This window comes from Bufo gargarizans, chromosome 2 (genome assembly GCF_014858855.1).
Source record: "Bufo gargarizans isolate SCDJY-AF-19 chromosome 2, ASM1485885v1, whole genome shotgun sequence".
Classification (NCBI taxonomy): Eukaryota; Metazoa; Chordata; class Amphibia; order Anura; family Bufonidae; genus Bufo; species Bufo gargarizans.
In genome coordinates, this window is record NC_058081.1 from 315,344,885 (window position 1) to 315,370,816 (window position 25,932).

At 44.7% G+C, this 25,932-nt stretch overlaps 2 protein-coding genes across 3 annotated transcripts in view; one reads left to right on the plus strand and one right to left on the minus strand.

Moving 5' to 3' along the window:
* Positions 1-23,777, minus strand: part of CEP290 (centrosomal protein 290) — a 173,127-nt gene extending 149,350 nt beyond the window's left edge. The window contains exons 1-9 of the mRNA XM_044280491.1: positions 23,641-23,777; positions 19,165-19,282; positions 18,614-18,691; positions 16,803-16,872; positions 14,107-14,153; positions 12,181-12,324; positions 9,420-9,473; positions 3,886-4,035; positions 1,804-1,986 (exon numbers count right to left, since the gene is read on the minus strand). Coding sequence (XP_044136426.1) covers positions 1,804-1,986; positions 3,886-4,035; positions 9,420-9,473; positions 12,181-12,324; positions 14,107-14,153; positions 16,803-16,872; positions 18,614-18,691; positions 19,165-19,266 — 828 coding nt within the window. The 5' untranslated portion in view covers positions 19,267-19,282; positions 23,641-23,777. The remainder of the gene's footprint in view (positions 1-1,803; positions 1,987-3,885; positions 4,036-9,419; positions 9,474-12,180; positions 12,325-14,106; positions 14,154-16,802; positions 16,873-18,613; positions 18,692-19,164; positions 19,283-23,640) is intronic.
* Positions 23,778-24,123: 346 nt separating this feature from the next.
* The window catches only part of TMTC3 (transmembrane O-mannosyltransferase targeting cadherins 3), a 77,753-nt gene continuing 75,944 nt past the window's right edge, over positions 24,124-25,932 (plus strand). For both annotated transcript variants that reach the window (XM_044280492.1, XM_044280493.1), the window contains exon 1: positions 24,124-24,261. The gene's annotated coding sequence lies outside the window, so the exon portion shown is untranslated. The remainder of the gene's footprint in view (positions 24,262-25,932) is intronic.

A 25,932-nucleotide genomic window follows, 5' to 3' on the forward strand; every position in this document is an offset into this window, starting at 1 on the left:
TGCCTCTTTCACACTTGTCTTTAGATCACCATTTACATACAGGCACATGCCACCTCCTTTTCTATTGACCCAGTCTTTCCTAAATAGTGTAAAACCCTCAATATTAACAGCCCAGTCATACGAAGAGTCCAACTATGTCTCAGCCACACCAACTATATCCATGTGTTCTTCTAGTACCATAGCCCCCAGCTCCCCCATTTAGCTAGCTAGATTTCTGGCATTTGTGAAAATATATTTTAAATTACTATTACCTGTAAAGTGAATATCTGGGATTTTTGGGTTACCTTGGTTGATGTATGTAACAGGTTCTTTTTATCATCGGTGTATAGTTCTGCCCAGTCCTCTCCCTATTTTCCTCACTAACCCCAGCCTCCACTAAATCCCCACTCCTATATCCCACTCTCTACCCCCTTATTAGCACGACCCCCAACCCTCCCCCCAGATCATAGTTTAAAAGCTCCTCCAGCCATCTAACCATTTTTCCCCCCAGGCCAGTTGCACCCTCCCCACTAAGGTGCAGTCTGTCCCTACTGTAGAGCCTGTAACCGACAGAAGTCGGCCCAGTTCTCCATGAACCCAAACCCTTCCTTCCTGCACCAGCTTCTGAGCCACTTATTTAACTCCCTAAGCTCCCGTTGTCTCTCTGGTGACGCTCATGGCAAGAACACTAACTTGAAGGTCCTGGACTTGAGCTTATCTCCTAGTTCCCTAAAATCATTTTTTTAGGACCTTCCATCTCCCCTGACTTTGTCATTGGTGCCAATGTGTACCATGACTGCCGGGTCTTCCCCAGCCCCACCCAGCAATCTGTCAATCCAATTCGCAATATGACAAACCCGAGCACCTGCAAGACAACACACTGTTTGGCATTCACGGTCTTGGCGACAGATGACCCTGTCTGTCCTAGTAATTGAGTCCCCTACCACCAGCATCTTTCTGATATTTACTGCACTCCTTTTCCCATCCTTCCTGCAGTGGTCATCCTCCTGGTTGCTAGGAGATACACCCTGCTGCAGTGATGTTGGCCCTGGGCTTCCATCACTAATATCAGCTAAACAGTGCGTTCCTGCTAAGGACTAGCCTCCCTAGCACTTTTCCCTCTACCCCTTCTTCTTACATTAACCCAACTGCTGATCTGATAGTCCTAATCTTGCCCTCCCCCCACCTCCATTTCACTGACCCCAGCCAGTGCCTGCACAGTGAGGTCTAAGCCTCTCTCCAGGTTTGCAATGCCCCTAAGTATTTCAAGCTGCTTTTAGATCCAAGATCTGGGCTTCCAAATATGCAACACGATTGCGTCTAGCGCAAATGTATTCACCCCCGAATGGCTCTTCAAGGCGCTCATACATTGTCCATGGAGCATATGTTTAAATAGGGATGAACAGTAAAGAAAGAAAGCAGTAATACGAGTTAGAATTAGACCCTGCCTGCTGTAGTTGGAGGACTATCTAGAATCAAGCCAACAACACACAAGGAAAGTCTATCAAACCTTAGTTTCTTGCTCCTTGTCTTAAACTCTGGTTCTTTAAACTCCACTTATTCACAAGCCCACTTAGAACAGCAAGCCTAAATGCAAGACAGCTTCATAGAGATCTAACATTTAGACCTTTTCCCATGTATAAAACAGGCGTAGAAAATGGTAAATGAGACAGGCCTGCCGGACCGTCCCCTTCCCAGCCCACAATTTTAGACTTGGCGTGAGCGGGAGAAGTCGCAGATTGCGGTGCAACTAGCACCTAAAATGCGCCTAATACACCAAAATGATCACCTAAGTGGTTAATTAAAAAGATGTGAACAACGCACCTGAAGTCTGTGGTGTTCTCTCTCGTTCCTCAGCTGGTCCATAACACTGTCACTGTGCTGCACCATAAGCTTCATTTTGCTGTACTCATCAGTCATTTTCTCCATTTCTTGGACAGATTCTTCCAAATTCTTTGTCATTTCCTGGTTCTGGGCTTCCAATCGTTCATTAGCTTCACTCAAGCTCTGCATTATAAAATGATGTGCAATGTAACCATATGAAACTATATTCATGGCTTCTGAAACTACAGGTCAGGAATAAACAAAATTCTAAAAGAAGTAATGATAATTAAAATGGGTTGTGCCAAGTTAAAAAGTTAGAACTGATCAGTGGGGGTCTAACCCCTGGGACAGATCAAGTGTGCATGCATTTTATTATTGCATTTTAGGCAAAAAATAAATAAATCATTTGGTCTTTACAAAAGTGTTCAGCCATTTATGAGATACAAGGGTAAAAAAAGCAGTCTGTTTGCAAGCTGTCACTTTGCGTTTTCTTGGAATCCTGTCATTTGTCAGCTCATATAAAGTCTTATTTCTGATCTCCTGACCTCAAACATATATCTATCAAAATGAGTAAAATGCAGTATTAAAGGTGTTGTCCCATCTTAGACAATGGGGGCATATCGCTAGTATATGCCCCCATTGTCTGATAGGTGCGGGTCCCACCTCTGGCACCCACACCGACAAGGAGAACGGAGCTGGGGAGAGTTGTGGCTGGAGGACCCCGGGTTTCCCGGGGTCCGTCCACCACCAGGCGCAGCTCCCCACCTCTCCCATTGAAGTGAATGGGAGCGCACCAAGCATTTGCGGCCACCGCTTTCATTCATTTCTATGGGGCCGATGGAAATGGCCAAGCCAGCAGCTATTTTCGGCGGCTCCATAGAAACGAATGGAGGGCGGCTGCTCATGCGCAGTGTGCCCTACTCAACTTTCTTGGCTCCGTTCTCCTTGTAGGTGCAGGACCCGCACCTATTAGACAATGGGGGCATATGCTAACGATATGCCCCCATTGGGATAACACATTTAAAAAAATAATAACCCCAAAAATTTCCAGTTTCAAGTTACAATATTTATTCATTCTGGATGACCACTGCAAGTTGAAACCATTGACACAATAACTGCATGAAAAACGAGTAATTCCAAAGACTCAAAATGTCATCACAAATAAGAAGATAATTATAAAAAAAATAAAAAATAACACAATCCTATAACTAATACACATAAAGTAAGTTCTTACATATAAAAGTCAGACATAACTGCTGGAATCCGGAAACCACTTTCTATGTATAGGATGGAACTTCAGGATTGCGTGCAGTATACATAGGGGGACGTTTATCAAGACCAGCGCTTTCTGTGCCGGTCTTGATATCCCCAAGATAGGCCTAGTCATAAATTAGGCGCATCCTCCAGAGGTCCGGGCACCTAAACAGAAATCTATGGTAGCTCTGAGCAGCAAGTTCTGGCTTCACTTGCGCCCAAAAACGGGCGTAAATGAAGATAAATTTGTTGAGTTGGCTGGCCATGCCCCTTCCCATTTTTGCCACTCCCTTCGTAAAAGTGGCGAGGGCAGCTTCAAAATGCCACTTGCAACTATTTTTTCAAAGGTCACATTTAAAAAGTTGCAAACACTCAGTTTGTGCCTTTAACGCCACTTTCATGGCACAAACTAAATTCTAATCTCCCTCACAGTGTACACTACAAATAACATTAAGTCACCCTTCCCTGGTGTCCAAAGAAGCAGCTCTTCCTGACTCGGGTATAGAGCAGCACAGGACATGTAGTACTGCACTGTACTGTAGAAAGGCGCTACTACACAACCAATCACTGCTTTACCAGTGAACGCCCCTGCTGACTGACTAGGTCTCCAACCGATCACACATTATCAGAGTCTTTGGCATTGTGTGTTAAATGTGAAAAGACCTTTGTATGTTGAAAACAGTGCATTCTGAGTTCATTGTAACTTGAGGGAGCACTGCACTTTATGCTTCATGTCCCTAATGATAAATTATTCTTACAATCGTTCACCTTCCTATAGGGTGTTAGTAATTGTCCCATAGTTGGTGCTCACTTTAAGGATGGCTTTACCTGAATTTCATCAAGATACTGTACAAGCTCCATGTTCTTTTGTGAAATGAGAGTCTTGTAGTCCTGCCCCTCTCCACGTGACATAAGCGATTCTTTTTGGGAGTCAAGCTGCCTCTGGTAGTCTATTACATCTTGTCGCAGTTGTTCGTTCTGTTTTCAAGGAAAAAACACAATATAAACCCACAAAAATTAACTTCTAATCTACTTCATTAACACGTTTGGTAACACTTGGCCTAATCTGAGCATCATTCCTCACCTTTTTCTTACAGGTTTTATTCTCCAAAATTAAGAAATGGCAAAGATAAAAGCAACAGAAAACATTAGACAATGACTGAAAGAAAAAAAGTGATAGAGGAAGGAAGGCTAGAAATAGAGCAGTGAGATATAAGATATTTAAAATGATAGGATAGAAATATGGAAAGAACATAGAAAAATGAAAACTGAAAGGCCTACTTGATATATAAATGCAGTGAGAGGCAGACGACAATCTGCCTGGCAATAAGCCAGGGTAAATGAGGCATTACAATCAAAAGGGACAGGTCAAAGGGGTTTCCAACGATTCCGCAACTCCCATTGTAGTGAATGGCAGCTACTCAAACAACGTAGCAGAATAAGCTATGCCGCTTCTGTAAGTCCCAAGCAGCGTAGCTTGTTCTGCGTAGATGCTATTTACTGTAACGGGAGTTACAGAAACAGCGGAGCGCCTGCCTGCTTGGCGGTTTCCAGAAGCCCAGCCACCTGGGGCCAGGGCTTAGTCCCAACTTGCCGTGGAAATGGCGAGATGGGACAAGCCTTTTAATATAAAGGATATTACCAGGTGGAGAAATAAATCGGATTTAGAGTTACCGGTAATTCTGTTTCCTTGAATCCACCATGATGGCTTACACATAAGATTGACCCCTTGACCTCTGTAGGGGCAGGAACACACAGAGATAGAGTTTAAAAGCCACCACCCACGCTCTCCCTTCAGTGTTTACCAATTACCTAGGTGGGTGCTTGCAAATTTTTAACCCTATAACAAAAAGGTAAATAAACTGAAAAGAAGAATTAAAAAAAATAAAAATTCGTATTACTTCATACTTACGGTATTATCGGTATGGTTAAGGGAGGGAGCCGTCATGGTGGATTCAAGGAAAACAGAATTACCGGCGAGTCTAATTCCGATTTTCCATTTCATCCACCATGACGGCTTACACATGAGAACTAACATATTATACAGTAGGGCGGGGGCTACTGCTTGCAGAATTTTCTGGCTTAAGGTAAGATCTGTAGAAGCAGAGATATTTATTTGATAATGGTTAAAGGGAACCTGTCACCTGGATTTTGTGTATAGAGCTGAGGACATGGGCTGCTACATGGCCGCTAGCACATCCGCAATACCCAGTCCCCATAGCTCTGTGTGCTTTTATTGTGTAAAAAAAAACGATTTGATCCATATGCAAATTAACCTGAGAGGAGTCCTGTACGTGAGACGAGTCAGGGACAGGACTCATCTCAGGATAATTTGAATATTTATCTAATCGTTTTTTTTTTACACAATAAAAGCACATAGAGCTATGGGGACTGGGTATTGCGGATGGGCTAGCGGCCATCTAGCAACCCATGTCCTCAGCTCTATACACAAAATCCCGGTGACAGGTTCCCTTTAATGAACATATTTATACTAGACATGTAGGTGCCCTTCATATTTTATCAAGAGATACACCAGCCTTTTCTGCTCAAGAAGAAGCTATCGCTCTGGTGGAATGGGCTTTTATTTTTGTAGGACATGTAAGACCCATTAGAGCGTAGCAGCAGGATATGGTAGTTTTAATCCAGCAACCTATGGAAGATTCTTCCCTTTATTGTGACCTGTGAACTGAATTAATAGATTGTCATATTTCCTAAAGATCTTAGTGTCTTCCAGGTACTGGATGATAGTTTCCCTTACATCTAAGAGATGGAATCGTCCTTCTGTAGGGTTTTGTGGGTCACTATAAAATGATGGTAAGACAATTCCTTGGTCCCGATAGAAGTCAGAGACTACCTTTGGAAGGAACCCGGGTCTAATTTTAGCACTATCCTGTCAGGAAATATTGAAAGATAAGGTTCTCTGCAAGAGAGGGCCTGTATTTCCCCCATACGTGTAGCCGATGTTATGGCTATTAAGCAGGTATTTTAAAGGAGAGATGTTTAATGGAAATGTCTAGTATAAGAGCCAAAGGTGATCTTGTCAACCCCTTTAGGACTAAATTGAAATCCCCCTGAGGAACTTTAGGAGTGAATGATGGTCTAAGTCCGGATGCTGCTCTCATAAAACCTTTTACCCATCTATCATCTGCTAGTTTAGTATCATAGAATGCCCCCAGGGCAGAGATGTGGACTTTTAGGGTACTTGGCCCAAATTCGAGGTCTAGTCCTTTCTGAAGAAAATCACAAATTTTATGAATACATGGGGAGGACATATTTGGAGAATCATCTTCCAACCATCTACAGTACCTCTTCCAGATTTTTTGATAATTAGCAGAGGTAATCTTTTTCTGTTGGCTTTTTTTATTTAATTTTTTAACGGTATGCCTAAGGCTCTTCTTGGTAGGGTTCCACCCTCTCGGTCACTCAGGCCCTGGTGTCCGGGCCCTCGGCCCTTCCCCTGGTTCAGACGAAGGACTGTGAGGCTACCAAACCTACCACCTGACGGCGAGCGGTCAGAGCCATTTTCTTTAGAATGTAGAACCAGATTCTTTTGGGCCAGTAGGGGGTTATCAATATCACTGTTACTGGGTCTGTTAGAATTTCCTGTATGACTCGGGGAATTAGAGTCTAGGGAGGAAAAGCATATGCTAGATCCCATGTCCATTTTATTGAAAAAAGGCATCTAGTGCCCAAGGCCTTTCTCTGGGATCTAAGGAACAAAAGCATTCGACTTTTGCATTTTTCTTTGAGGCGAACAGGTCTATTTGCAGTTTGCCCCATTTTTTGCAAATTTTCCAAAAGATTTCCTGATTTAAAGACCATTCTCCCGGGTCTAGGGTTTTTCTGCTCCAAAAATCCACCTCTAGATTTCCTGATCCCCTGAGATGAACCGCTGTAATGGGTTGAACATTTATTTTTTTTCTGAAAAAAAAAATATTTTCTGCTAAATTTTTTTAGTTTTAAGTTTGGGGACCTTGTTTCCCTTTGATTTTTTAAATAGGCTACCGCTGTAGTATTGTCTGAAATAAAAAAATGTATATGTTCGTTCTGCGTAAAAGGTTTTGAGCTACCTTTAGAGTCTCCCAGACCGCTCGCAGCTCTCTGTAGTTTGAGGATTTGTCCTTTATTTCCTCTGACCATTTTCCCTGCCAGGTTGAAGGGGCTATTTTTGCTCCCCAACCTGTACCTGTTGCGTCTGTCTTTTTCTTCCACCAATTTAAATCTGACTTGTAAGGAATGATTATCTTCCTGTCTATGGATGATTGTTTTTTGTTCCAACACCCTAGAATCCAGGTCTGCATAATTCTGTGAAGAAGTTCGGGTACCAAACATGCCGATTTTTCTCATGCGCGTGCAAAACGCATTACAATGTTTTGCTGAAACCAGCCTTATTCTTTCCTGGATAGTCTAAATTTTTTCGTGTGGGAGAGATGAAGTTTGGGACATAGAATCTAACGTTACTCCGAGAAACTTCCTGTTGGATGACGAGATCAAGAAGGACTTAAGCAGTCCTTCTTGTCTTAGAGGAGATATCATCTCTACAACCAGCTTTGTGAAGATCCTTGGTGCTGAGGAAGGAAGGATGGCGAATTGGAAATGATGCATTGAGCCCTCGCTGTCTCTGAGATATTTTTGTAAGTTGAGATAGATAGGAAAATTATAGTAAGCGTCTTTTAGATCGACGGATGTCCTATAAGCTCCTTCTTTGACTAGGGGGACGATAGACTAAAACTATTCCATTTTGAACTTTCTGTAAGTTATCGCTCTGTTTAGATCTTTTAAATTTATGATGGTACGGGAAGATCAGTCTGTTTTTTGTACTAAGAATAATCTTGAATAGAATTTTTCTTCAAGTCTAAACACCTTGCCATATTTGATAAAACATTGGGGCTGTGGGAAGTGGACTGAAATCTTCATGGAGGAGTTTAGGAAAATTCGATTTTGTAACCGTTCTTCACGATGTCTAAAGCCAAGGGATTTGATGTTACAGATTTCCACGGGGTCAGAGACTTCCTCAACCTCCCTCCTACTCTGGTGTCATTGCTTTTCATTTTGCTTATTTGGGGAATTAAGAAGGAAACCCCTACCTTTTCCCCCTTTGATAACTCCAGCGCTCTGTTTTCCCTTTTCCCCTATAGGGTCTGGACATGCAAACTCAAGGGATGAAAAGGTTTCCTTTTACTTTCTTCCGGAAAACCATTCTTTTTATCGGCCACTTTTCCTAAAATGTTAAAAAGTGATGGAGCACAATTTTGCCTTGGAGGTTCTTTCTTGGCTCTCGTAATTGTGACAAATCCATTTCCTCTGAGGAAAAATTGTATTGGAGGATGGAACGGATAAACTTGAACTTTTGACAGGAGGTGTAGGAGGAACCGCCGTAAGGGTGGCCAGGGATGATTTAATTTTATTCTAAATCATGGATTTTACTTCCTTAAGAATAGATGGCTGTTCTTCCTTTAAAAGATTAAGTGGCACACTTAATATATTTTTGTTTGATTTTAGTTTCTTTTTACTCCCTACTAAAGAAGAGCAACCAGGTATCAGAAAGCAACATTGAAAAGAAAACAATAGTGACATTTTCAGATGATCCCCACAGGGGAATTCACAGAATGAGCAGCCGAAGGTGGGTCTGCGTTGTCCATGCGGGTTCCAGGGGCCTCTGGAGCGGACATGCTGCTGGAGTCAGTGGAGACATCCTTGTCAGAATCGCCTGCTCGTTTTCACATGGAGCGGCGTCTGACATCAGCCCGCGTCCCAGGCCTGATGACACTTCCTCACACGCGACCTGAAGCTCTGCCCCCTCTGAACCTCGCCGGGCCGTTTGGCGTGCGGCGTCCCGCTTTCCCAGGTCTGCTTCCTCACCAGAGGGAAGGGAGACCATGCAGCAAGGGGAGGGCAGGGACGAGAATCACCCCAACTTCCTCTGCCCAGCTTTAGCAACAGCTGCGGGAGGGCAGAGGAGAAGATTGGTAAGCCAACCCTATCACTAAAAGGCACAAAATCTAAGAAGTAAAAGTAAACTCAACTCTTCACCTCCCCTCTGGGAGGCCTCTGTGCGACGCCCCCGTAGGGACAGGAAACACTGAAGGGAAAGAGTGGGTGGTGGCTTTTAAACTCTATCTCTGTGTGTTCCTGCCCCTAGAGAGGTCAAGGGCTCAATCTCATGTGTCATAGTGGATGAAATTGAAATGCACGCTATGCTGTGAATCCTGGAAAAATCTTCTGGCAATTGTGGTTAAAACCTCCAAATCTTTATTTCAAGCGCATAAAAAAAAATCATCATGCTTGAAAAATGCACTACATTATGTGGACCTGTGCACCAATTATTATGCATAAAAGAAATTTGTGTAGGATAGACCAACCTCACGCCGAAGCTTGCTGTTTTCATTATCACTTTCTTCATTTCTGAGTGCAAGCTAAAATATAAAATTACAGATAAATGAATTTACATGACAGCAGTGATAAAATAACAATGCCTATGGCAATGACCATACCAGTATTTACCCTGTAAAACCAAGAAAAGGATAGAAAATTCCTGAATAAAATAATAACATGGAAACCACTGAGAGGGACAGTGACTGTAAGTGACCTACTTGTAAAAGTTGTATAGTTATTAGTTTGTTTGGTCGTTACTCTTTGTCCTATTGTAATCCCACGTTAATAGGGAAAGTCTGCCACAAGATCACTATTCTAATATGAGAGGACAGGCATAAAGCTAGAAGTCTCCCTCTACATCCAGGAGACCATTTGGTAGCTTCAGAGCAGAAGACTCATTCTCTCTACGGAAGAATTGTTGCAGTTTATAGAAGGGGCATCCCTGTTAGCATGCTGAGGGTTAAAACTAGATTTAGCTTTTTACAACCTCATTAGACTAGCCAGAGTAACGCCCAATTCACATGCCAGTGCTTTCCATCAGTGATTGTGAGCCAAAACCAGGATTGGAGCCTCCACAGACATAAGGAACAAGGGAAAGATCTGCTCCTGTTCTGTGTTTAGAGCCGCTCCTGGTTTTGGCTCATAATCGTGTGAGAGCATGTACCACCCTTCCGATTTAATATATGGCTACTTTACATTGTGTTACTCTGAAGACGCCGCAACATCAGGATCCCAGCAGATCTGTGCCCTGAACGCCCAAAATCTACCATGCAGGACACCCATCTGATAGAAACCTGATGTCACTGTTAGGGCCTGATTTATCATAGACGGTCAGCGTACATTGGTCTATGATAACCCCACGTGCTGCCTAATTAGGCGCAGCCTTCGGCAGTCTATTCACCTGAATACACCAGCCCCTGCCTGGCTTAGATTTCAGACTTCTTCTACACCAGATAAGTAGCTAAAAGATAAAGCACCTTTTTCGGACAAGTGGCGGAGAAATAGCACTTACGCAAAATTGCAAATGCGCAGTTTCAACTTTTTCATGCCAGAAACTGTCGGAAATGCATTATAAATCAGACTCTTAGGGGGAGATTTATCAAAACTAGTGTAAAGGAGAGCCGGCTTAGATGCCCATAGCAACCAGAGTCCACCTTTCCTTTTTCAGAGCTCCTTTGGACAACAAAGACAGTTTTCCTTTACACCAGTTTTGATTAATCCCCCCTTTAGTGTTTAGAGCGCATTTAAAGACTACTGATAACATATCATCGTTTTACGTCAGAGCAGCGGCCAGAGTTTGGTGACTAGTCTTGTTCTTCTGGGGGGACGGGACGGGACATTTTTCTGATTTGCTGTGAAGTTAATTTTGCAATAGACACAGAAGTGTAGCCACACTGGTGACATTTTGGCGTATTAATGAGGTTGCCCAAGTTCAAACAAAATGAAAAAGGATAGGGAAGAAAATAATATTTGGTTTGAATAAAGAGGGTTGTCAGAGAAAAAAGAAAATAAAAAAATAAGGGAAAGGCAGGGACAGCGCCTACTCACCGGTTCAAACCCCCTCTGCTCTGGACTCCTCTCCACTGCTGCAGCCATGAAGACATGCTCTAGGACAGTGATGGCGAACCTATGGCACGGGTGCCAGAGGCGGCACTCAGAGCCCTCTCTGTGGGCACCCACACCCTGGAAAAAGTCTATGGTGTACCAATATGCCTTAGACTTTTCCTGCCATTCAGCAGCGTAGGGCGCACTATGCACAGCACAGGCAGCGCACTGAATGTAGGCAGGCTATTGTAGATAAATGATAAAGTACAGTGAAAATATACTATATTGGACTATAGTATTCAAGGTAAATTGCTGTGTTGGCACTTTGCGATAAATAAGTGGGTTTATGTTGCAGTTTTGGCACTCGGTCTGTAAAAGGTTCGCCATCACTGCTCTAGGATCTGTATACAGCACGTGACCACTGCAGCCTATCACTGGCCTCAGTGGTATACGGCACAAGACCACTGACTGGCTGCAGCCATCATTTACGGTACATAGGCACATCGCCAATGTAGTCATGTAAATGAGAATGAAACAGCGGAGCTAGAATGGAGGGGGTCTGAAGCAACGAGTATACATTCTTTTACTATTTTATCACTGCCATTGCCTTTAAAGGGGTTGTCCGGGTTCAGAGCCGAATCCAGACATATCCCCTTTTTCACCCAGGCAGCCCCTCTGAGATGAGCATCGGATTATTTCATGCTCCAATGCTCTCCCTTGCCCTGTGCTGTATCGCGTAGGGAAAAGGCTTTTTTGCTCATAAGCTTACACTGCTAAGCCCACCCGTTAGTGCCGGGCTGAAGCCTCTGCCTAGCAGAAACCCAGTACCTCAATGGATCTATTGAAAAAGCTCTTGCCCTGCACCGTTCAGTGCAAGGCATCGGAGCATGGCGGTCTGGGTGAAAAAGGGGATATGTCCGGGATCAGCACTGAACCCGGACAATCTCTTTAGATATATTCTCCAACTCCGACAACCCCTTTAAGCTAACCCCTTCAGCCAGTGTCTATAACCTTATTTCTATTCACGTTTTGAACGCATATTATATCTAAGCAGTGAGGAGGGATGTGCTCATTGAGGATCAGCAAAAGATAAAAAAATGGAACAGTTTTGCAAATACGAAAAAAAACATGTACTGCAACTTCTGTTATGACATCCAAAGCCACATCCGGTAATGGCACGCCGGCACTAGACACAACACTCACTCGCTCATTAACTTGTTTCTCCTTCTCCAGCTCTTTTCTTGAGTCTTTCAGTTCCCGCTCTCTTTGACTCAGCTGTTCCTCCAGTTGACGGATTTCTTCTCGTAAAAAACGTGAATCTCTAGTACCCGTGGACAGCTGTGCCATCTGCATTAAATAAAAAGCCAAGCGACATATAAATTAGCAGATGGGACATGTGGAAGCCAGAAGTAGAACGAGTGCAAAGAAAAAAAAAAAAAAAAAAAAAAAAAAAAAAAGCCCTGTTTGGAAAAAGAATAAACATTTATCTGAATACATTTGAGGAATTTTATAATTACATAACATTTGATCATGGGTAGTAAGTGTATGTAACTGCTATCCCCAAGATCCTTAGCGTCTTCCCAGGGTACGGCCACATGGTCAGGTTTCCTGATGCAGTTTTAGAAGCCAAAACCATGGGTATATATAAAAAAAAAAAAAAAGGGAGAAGCCGTATCTGCCATGTATACTGTCTTTCCTTTTATGATCCACTCCTGATTTTGGCTTCCAAAACTACGCCGTACCCTTACAATGCATTCTCCCACCCAGCGACTCCTACTTCGATCAATACACCCTGCCCATTACATGTAGAAGAATTAGCAAACACAAAGGCACTAAATGTTGAGCTGGATTTAGACGAGCCAATTCTGCATTCTTCTGAAGGAAGCTTTCATTCCTGACAGCCGGCTGCCTGTTCAGTGGAGGAGACCGCGCATTTACATGCAGCTAACTCCTCCACAGTATGAAAACAAGGGATGACTATAGCGATCCCTCGTCCTCATACACAGTCATGGTTTCCCAAGCAGCAGACCACTGTTTAGACCACACGATATGCTGCCCAGGAACTATGATTGGTGGTGCCTGCATGAAGGACGGAATCATCCCATGAACAAGGCAGATTGTCTGGACGATTATTGGCTCATGTACATGCAGCTTTAGACATCATACACAATCTTAATCCCAGATAAAGATAAGGGGGATTTACATTTTATAACTAGAAACGGTGTCACAATTGTCACTAGAATGGAAAGGACAAAGCCTGCAGACATGGAAAGAAAGCCGCCGCCTGTAGGTTCTCCAAGGTCATACAACCCCTTCAGTTCATGGCAGGCACTGTAGCTCTTCCATATACAATAAATGGAACCAGTTAATGCACTAGGGTCATGGTTTTCAATATTAACCCCTTAAGGACCCTGCCATTTTTCACCTTAAAGAGGACCTTTCATCTGTTTAGCCCTAGTCTAATTAGGGTTTTACCTTATAGGGCAGCCCCCAACGATGTCATCACACTTTTTTTTTTTTTTCGCTGTTGTCCCCCGTTGATTTCGGTGCCTTATATTCTAATTACGGAACGGATGGGGACCCATTTTGCAGATGTGTGAATGGACCCTAAAGCCATTTCCTGTGCATTGAGCCAGGACCAGGAACTGGAAAGTGGTAGGGGCTGGTGTAGCATTGGAATGGCAACTCTTCACCATGTAATGCCAGGGGCCCAGTAACAGCTGGACCTGCTGGGTCTTAGCAGAGCCAGAAGTTAAAACCACCACCAAAAGGTCTTGCATGACCTTATCAGGGGAGGTATAATGTGAAAAAATAAATAAATAATTAAATAAATAAATAAATAAATAAAGACCACACAAAATAAAAATGATAAAATGTGAAATAAACAAAAGAGACAATTTTATTATATTTTTTAAATTTTCCTGCATATAAAAAGCAAAAAATAAAATAATTACATAAAAATAAAGCCTGTTTAAACACAGAGAAAAGAAGCAAACATTATTTAAATAAAAAATAAAAAAAAAGTTATGGCTTTTTATACTGAATGGCTAAAAAACAAGATTTGTCAGTAAGGGCCAAAACATAATACTCATCAATAGGTAACGTTGCTGGATGGATTGTAAATCTTACCTCCATTTCATTTTCCAGTTGTTTCATTTTGTTTCTTAACTGGTTTTCTGTTAAATGAAACAGAAAATATTGGTGTCAAGTAAAGACATATTCTGCGTATTGCACTTTAGTTATAAAATTATTGGCAAGGAACCTACATGGTATGTGCTATATTGCACACAGTGGGGAAGATTTATCAAACTGGTGTAAAGTAGAACTGGCTTAGTTGCCTATAGCAACCAATCAGATTCCACCTTTCATTTTCCAAAGGAGCTCTGAAAAATGAAAGGATGAATCCGATTGGTTGGCACAGGCATTTTCCTTTATACCAGTTTTGATACATTTTCCCCAGTGTATACTACCTGTGGGCCTCCCTATACGGTGCCCTGTGAGGGTTTTATAGTACATCAGTACCATGTAAACCCTGTTACTTTCTCATAGACACTTTGGTTCAGTCCTCCTGATAAATCATTATTAGATTCTTGGGAGTCCGACTCCTGGGACCCCCACTGATCAGCTGTTTCAGGCTGCCGCAGTGCCAGAGCCAGTATAGTGTATGAAGGTGTGACAGACGGTTCTCTACAACGTGTAGTAGACGTGCTGGGTACCGTAGCTCAGCTCACCTGAAAGTGAACTGGACCCGAGCTCGAAAATGCCAGCCCCGGAAACTGAAAAGTGTGAGATAGCTTATTGGTGGAGGTGCCGAGAGTCGGACTTCCACCGATCCGATACCGATCACCTATCCACTCACATCTCTTCGGCATGTTGGGATCTGTCAGGTGATTAACACTCACATCTCTTTGGCATATCGGGATCTATTAGGTAAGTAACGCTCACATCTCTTTAGCATATTAGGATCTGTCAGGTAAGTAACACTCACAGCTCTTTAGCATATTGGGATCTGTCAGGTGAGTAACACTCACAGCTCTTTAGCATATTGGGATCTGTCAGGTAAGTAACGCTCACATCTCTTTAGCATATTAGCATCTGTCAGGTAAGTAACACTCACAGCTCTTTAGCATATTGGGATCTGTCAGGTGAGTAACACTCACAGCTCTTTAGCATATTGGGATCTGTCAGGTGAGTAACGCTCACATCTCTTTAGCATATTGGGATTTGTCAGGTGAGTAACGCTCACATCTCTTGAGCATGTTGGGATCTGTCAGGTAAGTAACGCTCACACCTCTTCGGCATGTTGGGATCTGTCAGGTAAGTAACTCTCACATCTTTTTAGCATATTAGCATCTGTCAGGTAAGTAACACTCACAGCTCTTTAGCATATTGGGATCTGTCAGGTGAGTAACGCTCACATCTCTTTAGCATATTGGGATTTGTCAGGTGAGTAACGCTCACATCTCTTGAGCATGTTGGGATCTGTCAGGTAAGTAACGCTCACACCTCTTCGGCATGTTGGGATCTGTCAGGTAAGTAACTCTCACATCTTTTTAGCATATTGGGATTTGTCAGGTGACTAACGCTCACATCTCTTTAGCATATTGGGCTCTGTCAGGTAAGTAACGCTCACATCTCTTTTCTCTATAGCATATTGGGCTCTGTCAGGTGAGTAACGCTCACATCTCTTTAGCAGGAGGATGCCATCTGTCATCCGGTTTCTTCCAGAAACCAGGCAACCCCTTAAAGGAAAGATGCACCACTACACTCTGGCCTGAACTTCTGATCTCATTAACAGAAGAAGAAGAAGCAGAAGCCCTGGGCGCTCCAGTGTGCCAGCACTACATGACCTGCACAATGCACTTCTATTGTTTTTTATATTAAAAGGGTTTTTCAAAGACTATTAGGCCCCTTTCACACGGGCGAGAATTCCACGCGGGTGCAACGCGTGAGGTGAACGCACTGCACCAGCACTGAATCCGGACCCATTCACTTGAATGGGGTTGAGCAGATAAGCGATGATTTTCACGCATCACTTGTGCTTTGCGTGAAAAGCGCATAATGTTCTATATTCTGCGGTTTTTCACACAACGCAGGCCCCATAGAATTGAATGGTGGATGCGTGAAAATCGCAAGAAAGTGTGGATGCAAAGCGATTTTCGCGCATGGTTGCTAGGTGATGATGCTAGTAAATTGAATAAAGTAAATTTACTGTATTATTCCTTCTATCTTCATTCAGCAGGACCGCGCTGACATCACAGCGCTCACCACATGGTGAGCGCGATTACGTCAAAGGTCCTTTGGCAGGTCCTAAAAGAAGAAGAAAGAACACAATGCCGGCTGCACGAACAAGAGGATGAGTTGAGTTAAGAATTATTTTCCTTTATAACCAGGTTATAAGGGAAAATAATAAACTCTACAGAACACCTAACCCAAACCCGAATTTCAGTGAAGTCCGGGTTAGGGTGAAATTGCATACGCACTTGCACGATTTCCCCTGATCGCAGACGCAACGCATCTGAACCTAATCCGGACACGCTCGTCTGCAAGGGGCCTTACACTGATGAGCTATCCTCTGGAAAGGTCATCAGTATCTGATCAGTGGGGCTCCGACACCGGGGACCCCCCACCGATCAGCTGTTTGAGAGGGCAGTGGTGCTCGCAGTAGCAGCGCGGATTTCTCGCAACTAAGCCTAGGCCATGTCACATCACATTCATCGGTCACATGGCCTAGGCGCAGCTCAATGCCATTGACGTGAATGGCGCTGAGCAGCAATACGAAGCTAAACTATGATAGAACATGAACACCTTTCATGGCTATTTACCAGTCTTCACTTGCTCTTCTCCCGCTTTCCCGGCTTCTTCTAATACAACCTCAACCTCCTGAGATTTTATCTATGAAAACAAAGTTAACATTTAGATGACAGTAATTGAGACATTGTAATGCTGTGAAGGAAACATGACTCAATGTGACTAAACTCAACATAATGTCCCTGCGGCAGGCATTTAGGACGGGCTTGTGATGACATATCCAGGCCTCAGGGACATTAATCAAGCAAAAAGGAGTGTGTTTATGGAGCCTCCACAGTGACTGTGACCACCTCCAGGATTACAGGTACATTAAAGCATATAGCATGTGAGGCGACCAAAGCACTTCTTTTACCTAATACCACTACTATGAATACTTAAAGGGGTTCTGCACTTTGTTTTAACTGATGATCTACCCTCTGGATAGATCATCAGCTTCTGATCGGTGGGGGGGTCCGACACCCGGGACCCCCGCCGATCAGCTGTTTGAGAAGGCAGCGGCGTTCCAGCAGCGCCGCGGCCTTCTCACTGTTTACTGGCGGTTCACTGACGTCACGACTAGTATCACCTAGAGTGGGCGGGTTAAGCTCTGTTCACTTAAATGGAGCTTAGCCCCGCCCACGCTAGTTGATACTAGTCGTGACGTCAGTGGGCCAGCGGTAAACAGTGAGAAGGCCGCAGCGCTGCTGGAGAGCCGTAGCCTTCTCAAACAGCTGATCGGCAGGGGTCCCAGGTGTCGGAGCCCCGCCGATCAGAAGCTGATTATCTATCCAGAAGATAGATCATCAGTTAAAACAAAGTGCAGAACCCCTTTAAAGGGAACCTGTCACCATGAAATGCAGCCAGCATGTTATAGAGCAGGAGAAGCTGAGAAGAATATAATATATAGTTTTATGGGAAAAGACTCAGTAAAACTTGTAATTTATATATTAAAATGTCTTGCCTTTTCTGAGCTCAGAAGCCAATGGGCAGTCTTATCAATAACTAACAGCCTTCCTTGCATCAGTGTGTATAGATAGATACTGTAGCTGTCAATCAGTGATAAGACCGCCCACTTGACTACTGAGCTTAGAAAGGGCAGAGATGTTAAAGAATAAATTACTGTTCAATATATTCCCATAAAACTATATATCAACCTGCTCAGCTCCTCCTGCTCTATAACATGGTGCCAGCAGATTGCACTGCATTCTAATGGTGACAGTTTTCTATAAAAGGGGTGGTCTCAGATAATTAATACCCATAAATGCTGACCTTGCACTGCTGGTTCGATCCTTCTCCTGCTGGTTACTTACAGACTGCAGTGGCAATGTGCAGGCATATGGCATGTGACCACTGCAGCCGATCCTGGACAATGATTGGCTGCAGCGCTCACGTGCCATAAGCCAGCATAAAAAATGCTGCAGTCTGTACATAAGTACTTAATTTTAGGGATTTTAAGGATTCGGGAGCATGGCTTCAATTTATAATTATCTTAGACAACCCCTCTGAAGTGTTGCTGAACAGGTTTCTGAAAATGCCCCTAAACCCGCCTCCAGGTAGAGAATAAAGAAAGGTGGCTCTGCATGTTCACAGCTCTCTCCATTTACTTCTATCGGAATAACCAAAACATGATGATGCTCAGTTGTTTCCCGTAGAAGGCCCAGTGGAAGCTGAATTTTAATGGTAAGCACATCAGCCTTTTCTGTATTTCAGTTTTACTTACTGGTGTTATTAGGGATGTCTGCACGACTCCCTGACACCATATCTAAAAGGCACACAATAGTATGGCTGACGTACAATAGTAAAGCTATATTTAATACAATCGGTTATAAGAAGAGTTTCTTCAAACCTTCATTAGAGACTGTGTGAGTCGGAAAAGCTGTATCAGGTTTTCATTGCTTTCTCCTTTTAAATCACTGCCGTTCACCTGTGAGAACACAAAATACATGAAAGGAGTGACGGACCAACACAACTCTGGAGATCAGAAACGGTAAGAATGACACCAACTAAATATTCCCAGAAAGTATCAACTCTGGAGATCAGAAACGGTAAGAATGACACCAACTAAATATTCCCAGAAAGTATCAACTCTGGAGATCAGAAACGGTAAGAATGACACCAACTAAATATTCCCAGAAAGTATCAACTCTGGAGATCAGAAACGGTAAGAATGACACCAACTAAATATTCCCAGAAAGTATCAACTCTGGAGATCAGAAACGGTAAGAATGACACCAACTAAATATTCCCAGAAAGTATCAACTCTGGAGATCAGAAACGGTAAGAATGACACCAACTAAATATTCCCAGAAAGTATCAACTCTGGACATCAGAAACGGTAAGAATGACACCAAATATAACCAGAAAGAATCAAACAGGGCTGGAAAATAAAGCCCTTACTTGTGACAACGTCTTCAGCATTTTCTCTGCTAACTTTTCTTGAGAAGAAAGCCCGTCTGGATCAACCTTCATCAGCTTTCCCCAGTCCAAAGTCGGAGCCATCTTGAAAGGTTGGTGTCTATAACAAATAAAGAGGATTATATGACTAGCATGTGAGTTAAATTAGGATTAGCATGGCTGCAGGTCTTTAAAGGGAGTCTTTCACCAAATATGACCATTACAGAGCACTCAGATCAGGTTCTCCATTACTTTCCCCAGATTACTATAGTACCTTTCATATTTCATTGAAAGTCCCTGTTCCTCTGCCCATAATGGGCAATGCAGTGCGCACGCGCCGGGAATGTGTGGAGCGGTGAGGACACAAGATTTCAGTCAGAGGAAGAGGTAATCCCCAGAGGGGTGAAAGAGGAGGGGTTTTGTAAGCAAAGCGCAGAGGGGCCTGGGCACTGGCTGCAAGAATGCCGCCCCCTGGGCACATAAAGACCCTAATTACCATATGGTATAAAAGTGTTTTTGGAGCAAATCGGCGATGGACTGCAATATGAAAGGTACTATAGTAATCTGGGGAAAGTAATGGAGAACCTGATCTGAGTGGTCTGTAATAGTCATATTCGGTGAAAGACTCCCTTTAGGTTAAGAAAGGGCTTCCACCGAGGAGAGTCAGTGCTTCAAGGGAATCGGTCACTTCTAGCAAGCACCATCTGCAGGATTACATGCCTAGTACTGCTGAAACTGACCTCAGAGCGCTACCTTGATGCTCCGCCACCACATATCTCTGCAAAGCTCCACTGCAATACCTTGAGCTGGAGATCAGGAGGTCCTCTCCATTATGTATTACAGCGGAGCTTTGTGGCAGCACAGCGGGGTACCGGGGGAGTATAGACATATAAAGTGGCCATCTGGAATCAGTGTCACCAGTACTACTCACGTACTACTACTCTCTCAGTGCTTACTGAGGCGACAGATTCCTTTCAGTGTATCCCTCTACTGTTCATGGAGGATTTTCGCTGCCCAGAATTGTCCTAACACCAGTACCTGTGAAATGCCATTAATTTCAACTGCAACTCCGCGCGGGCACGAGAGTACCAGCAATTTCAGTGGCAAGTAGTGTAAAAGGACACCTGGATTCACATTATACTGGTGTTTCATTTATGTGTTATTTGTGTTACTTTGTCCTTTGTATGATAATACTCTTGGGGAATGGAGCTAATCAGTAAAGGGTACGCTATATTAGGACTAGTTAGTATTTATGCATCCATTTTATGTATTTTTTAGCTTATCTGGTTGCTATATTGCAAGAGTGTCAATCCATACTAGTGTTGTGTTTTATAAAAAGTGTGAAAGGAGCAAAGTGTTGTAGTCTGGTCACTCAAAGCAGGTGGCTGAGGTATCACCAATTCTGAGGACACGGCCACACTGCCGAACCTTTCCACAATGCAGTAGGCACATTACCGGTATTTCACCAGTGGTGGGGATTTATCCTGCAGATTTGATGTAGTGGAAATGGAATTCACCCTTGTCAACACAGAGGATGAAATCCGCCTCAAAATCTGTATGTAGCTTATGCAGATTTTGCTGCAGCAAATAACATATCCTGAAAGGGGGTTTCTGGGAGTAGTATACGGATGACTGTCCTCAGAATGGGGGGCGGGAGAGGTTACGAATAGTCGGGCGGCACTGCGTGAAGGTATGGGTGCGCGGTTAGCGGATGTCACTCCGGATGCTTAAATGAAGGAAGAGACCTGCAATTATATTGGGTTTATTCGCCACTCATGGAAGAGGTGACGCACATTTCAACACATGCAAGTGCCTTTATCAAAGCAATGTGAGCAGCAAGGAGTGCCGGTCTCTTCATTCAATTACTTCCTCAGGATAGGTCATCAATAGCTGATCAGTGGGAGTCCGACTCCCAGCAGCCCTGCCAATCAGCAGTTTTACGGTTCTCCAGTTAGCAATGCCGTACATTGTAAAGCGGCTGCGCCTGGTACTGCAGCCCGGGCCCATTCACTTGCCATGGGACATCACTGGCCAATGAAGAGGCTGCAAACTCACCAGAACACTGTGGTGTCTTCAAATAGCTGATCGGTGGGGGTGTCAGGAGTCAGACCCCACCAATGAGATATTGATGACCTAGCCTGAGGACCACTCATCAATATTGTACTACCAGAAACCCCCCTTTCATAAAATCTTATTACAGAACTGACTTCATGTAGTCAGAGGAGAGCTCTGATCATGAAATGCAGCTCTATGGAAGCTCTCAAATTTCTCTGAAGGCAATGAGCCAAACCATCATAGGCAGAACAGGTTATGGCTGTTGATATCTTCTGACTGGTACGCTGCCAAAGTGAGGAGGATCTGCTTGCATGGCAGAACGCTACCACAGCTAAACAAGCCACTGCTGCCATGACATTACAGTCAGGTCCATAAATACATTTTCCTTCTGCACTGTGAAGAGCCGTCCAATGAGTTCTGAAGCATTTGGCTGAATATGAGCAGATAATATTGCCCGAAACACTTCAGAATTCATCCTGTTTTTGTCAGCAGTCACATCATCAATAAATATAAGAGAACCAGTTCCATTGACAGCCATACATGCCCACGCCATGACACTAACACCACCATGCTTCACCGATCAGGTGGTATGCTTAGGATCATGAGGAGTACCTTTCCTTCTCCATACTCTTCTCTTCCCATCACTCTGGTACAAGTTGATCTTGGTCTCATCTGTCCATAAGATGTTGTTCCAGAACTCTGAAGGCTTTTTTAGATGTCGTTTGGCAAACTCTAATCTGGCCTTCCTGTTTTTGAGGCTCACCAATGGTTTACATCTTATGGTGAACCCTCTGTGTTCACTCTGGTGAAGTCTTCTCTTGATTTTTTACTTTGACACACATACACCTACCTCCTGGAGAGTGTTCTTTATCTGGCCAACTGTTGTGAAGGGTGTTTTCTTCACCAGGGAAAGAATTCTTCGGTCATCCACCACAGTTGTTTTCCGTGGTCTTCTGGTGTTGCTGAGCTCACCGGTGTGTCGGCAAACAGTTGTTTTTGCCACGCCTAATGTTTTTGCCATCTCTCTGATGGGTTTGTTTTGTTTTTTCAGCCTATTGATGGCTTGCTTCACTGATAGTGACAGCTCTTTGGATCTCATCTTGAGAGTTGACAGCAACAGATTCCAAATGCAAATAGCACACTTGAAATGAACCCTGGACCTTTTATCTGCTCATGGTAATTGGGATAATGAGGGAATAACACACACCTGACCATGGAACAGCCGAGAAGCCAATTGTCCCATTACTTTTGGTTCCTTAAGTGGGAGGCACATATGCAAACTGTTGTAATTCCTACACCGTTCACCAGATTTGGATGTAAATACCCTCAAAATTAAAGCCGACAGTCTGCAGTTAAAGCACATCTTGTTCATTTCATTTAGAATCCATTGTGTTGGTGTATAGAGCCAAAAATGTTACAATTGTGTCCCTGTCCCAATATTTATAGACCTGACTGTATGTGCAGTGTCACACTGGCCCACCAGAGCACCAAAAGATCCTCTGGTGGGCACAAGCTCTGACAATAAAGGACCCCTAGGGTGGGCCCTCAGAATCCTTTCCTCTGACAGGCCTGAGGGACTTCAGCCCGATGCTGGGTGCGTGGGACCTTTACTGCACCTTGGTATGCCACCTATCTCACATGGAAGCAAATGGAGATTACATTTTCTCGGCCAACAGAACGCTATAGCACCTAAATCTACATGCGAGTGATATTTCTATGCCGCCCTCATCACTTTGTGAAAAGGGGGCCTTCCTGATTCCATCACTCCCCCTCAGGTCTCCCAGCGGCAACATCTGGTTTGACACTGGTGTCATCCATGCATCATGTGACCCAGTGACAGGTCTCATAGGTGAGCCATCAGTGCTGCAGTCAGCCAATGAAACTCAAGACTTGAGGGGGCAGTGATGGCGCTAAAACACAACAGCGGAGTCAGATACGTACGATTCCTATAACAGGTCCGGCCACGCTGGGGGGGGGGGGGGTCGGGGTCTGCAGAATAGGTCCACAGGGGTGAACAACCCCATCCTTCAGCGACACAGGGGATGTTGGTCTTTGATCATTTCTTCCCATTGTCTCTAATGGTCTCCGGGTCTAGGTTCCACGAGACGCAGACCTAGCATGCACCTAGTTTCTCCCAGAGGGTCCATGTGGAGAAACGGAGGTGTGAATAGCGCCACTTACCTCCATAGGTCCATGTGCGCCCACTGTATACCCAGTAAGTCAGTAAAACAATTCACGTAAAAGGCTGTCAAGAACGATAAAGGGCTCCTATGCTGCCCTCCATGACCCAGAGGTCAGCTCTAGGGTTACACATACATGGCACACTGCTGGGCAGCGAGGTCACTATGCTATGGATGCCACTGAAGCTCACAGACAGCACCCTGGCATCCCCCGGTGCCCACTGTCCTGTCTGCATGAACTCACCGATGGTCTCCTTATCCAGTGAAGATGTACCTACTGCCTCCTTGATGTTACAGGTGGGTGCCGGGCGGCATATCTCCCTGGCGGGCTCAGATAATTTACATGACCACCCGCAGCCTCAATATGTCCCTTATATTGATATCAATCCAGCCCTGGCGCGTCACCGCAGAGGAAGCCGGGAAAACTGGAGGCTGAGTCGCGTTGCTAGGATACGGCATTAAACAGCGAGCTGCTCAGGAGAATCCCTCCTCTGCGTGCTAACGGCGGCCAGCGTGTCACGCCTCGTTATGGGTCGCGTAGCCACGCCTCCTGGGAAGTGATTGACGTCTTATCTATAGCGATTAGTAACATTTCCCTCAGGTCAGGGTGCGGGCCCCGTCAGCACTTGTCCACAAGTTCATGGCGCTGTCAGCAGGTGACGGGCGGTGAAGCCGCAGCTGTGTGCCCGCCACTTCCTAGGCAGCTCCGTGAGGTAACATCCGGGTGTTTGAAGCCTGGAGGAGGGGCTTCCTTACCTCTGTCATGGCGGGTCTCGCAGCTCGGGGAGAAGCCCATTGAAGCTCATGTGGATGTCAGGACTGAGCAGTGAGCACAGGAGGAAGCTTGAGACACAGTGAGAAGCTAGTAAGTGGCACAGCCTGACCCGGGCGTGTGGGCAGTGCCCATGGGCGCTGTACTGAGGGGCATTACCTGTCAGGGAGGCATTTACTAATCTCCTCTGACCCAGGGATGTATTCACGCCCTGTTTTCTATACAGCAAGATCAGTCATGATCCTTATTAACCCAATAATATCAGGAGATCCTTAGTTATTGAGGGCTGCCTGTGGTAGAAGCAGCCGGAGCCTGAGCCTTGTTCACACTCCTTCTGAAGGCAGCTTCACCATCACTGATCTCATTCTGAACAGTTATCAAAGCGGCTCTGTCACCAGCATCAACCCTACCTGGCATATAGCCTGGTAGGGTGGGTGACGCTGATGAAAGCGATACCCGTCTTATGTCTGTTGGTGGTAACGTTGCGGAGAAAAGGGAACTTTAAAAATTTAGCAAATGAACTATCTGAGCACCAGGAGGCAGGCCTATGGGGTTTGAGCACTGCTCCAGCTACGCCCCTGGTGCTCCCTACAGACGCCCCTCTGCTTTTAGATTGACAGCGCCAGACCGCACTTGTGTCCAGAACCGTTCACTGGCCGGGATGAAGCCGACGTGCTGTTCTGGACCCGAGTGCTGTCCATCTAAAGTCAGGGGGCGTCATTATGGAGCATCCGGGTGCTGCTCGAAGCCCATAAGCCCGCCACCTGGTGCTCTAATAGTTCATTTGCATCATTTTAAAAGTTAAAAAGTAAATTTTTCTCTGCAACGAAACCACCGACCGATATTGTTTTGATCAGTATCATCAACCCTAGCAGGCTGTATGTCTGGTAGGGTAGGGTTGATCCGGGTGACAGCTGCTTGAATGAAATTGATGTATCCTCTGAATTTTAGGTTTCAGATTAGTAATGGTCCAACTCTGGCCACCTCCGCTGATCAGCTGTTTGAAGCGCTGTGAGCGCTCTCGCCAGTGTTTACCGGCACGCCATCTACATTGTAGACAGTTTGTCCTGTCATCCCTTCCCAGTAGGCACGCTGATGATCTCGCCAGTATCTCCATATGTGCCAGCAATCTGGAGAGAAAAGGGCTTCTTATACTGTGCAGTGTCGTTGCTATGTCTCCTATGCCGTGCCCCCACTGCTATGGCAGTGAAAGCATTAACTCCTGGCCCTGAAGTCTCACTGGAACACGTTTGGCACATGCGCAGTAAAGGGAGTGAGATGAGCAATCGCCGTCTTTTTACTGTGCATGTGCTGACTGTGTTCCAGTGAGACTTCAGGGTCAGACTTGATTTTGTTTTCACTGCCTGGCCTATCTGTCACAGTGGTAGGGGAGTGGAGCTTTAGGGTGTAATGGCACCGCCCTCGTTGCACCTAGTGGGTAATTTGCATATTATAAGCCTTTTTTTAAACACACATATGGAGATACTGGTGATATGGTCAGATTCTGAAGACAAGAACTGATCTACAGCGACCAACTGTCACCTACTTATAAGTGATGACAGAGGCTATTTAAACCCCTTCACGCCTGATGATGTACATGTGTTTAAAGATGGCGCTCGTGGCGGACAGCATAGCCGTGGGTGGCCGCCTGCTTCTTTTAGCAGACATCCGCGGCTAAAGTCCACAACCAGCAGTAATGCCGATCGTGGACATTTAACTCCTCAGATGCCGTGGTCAATCCTCCCCCTGTGTGGCGATCGGAGG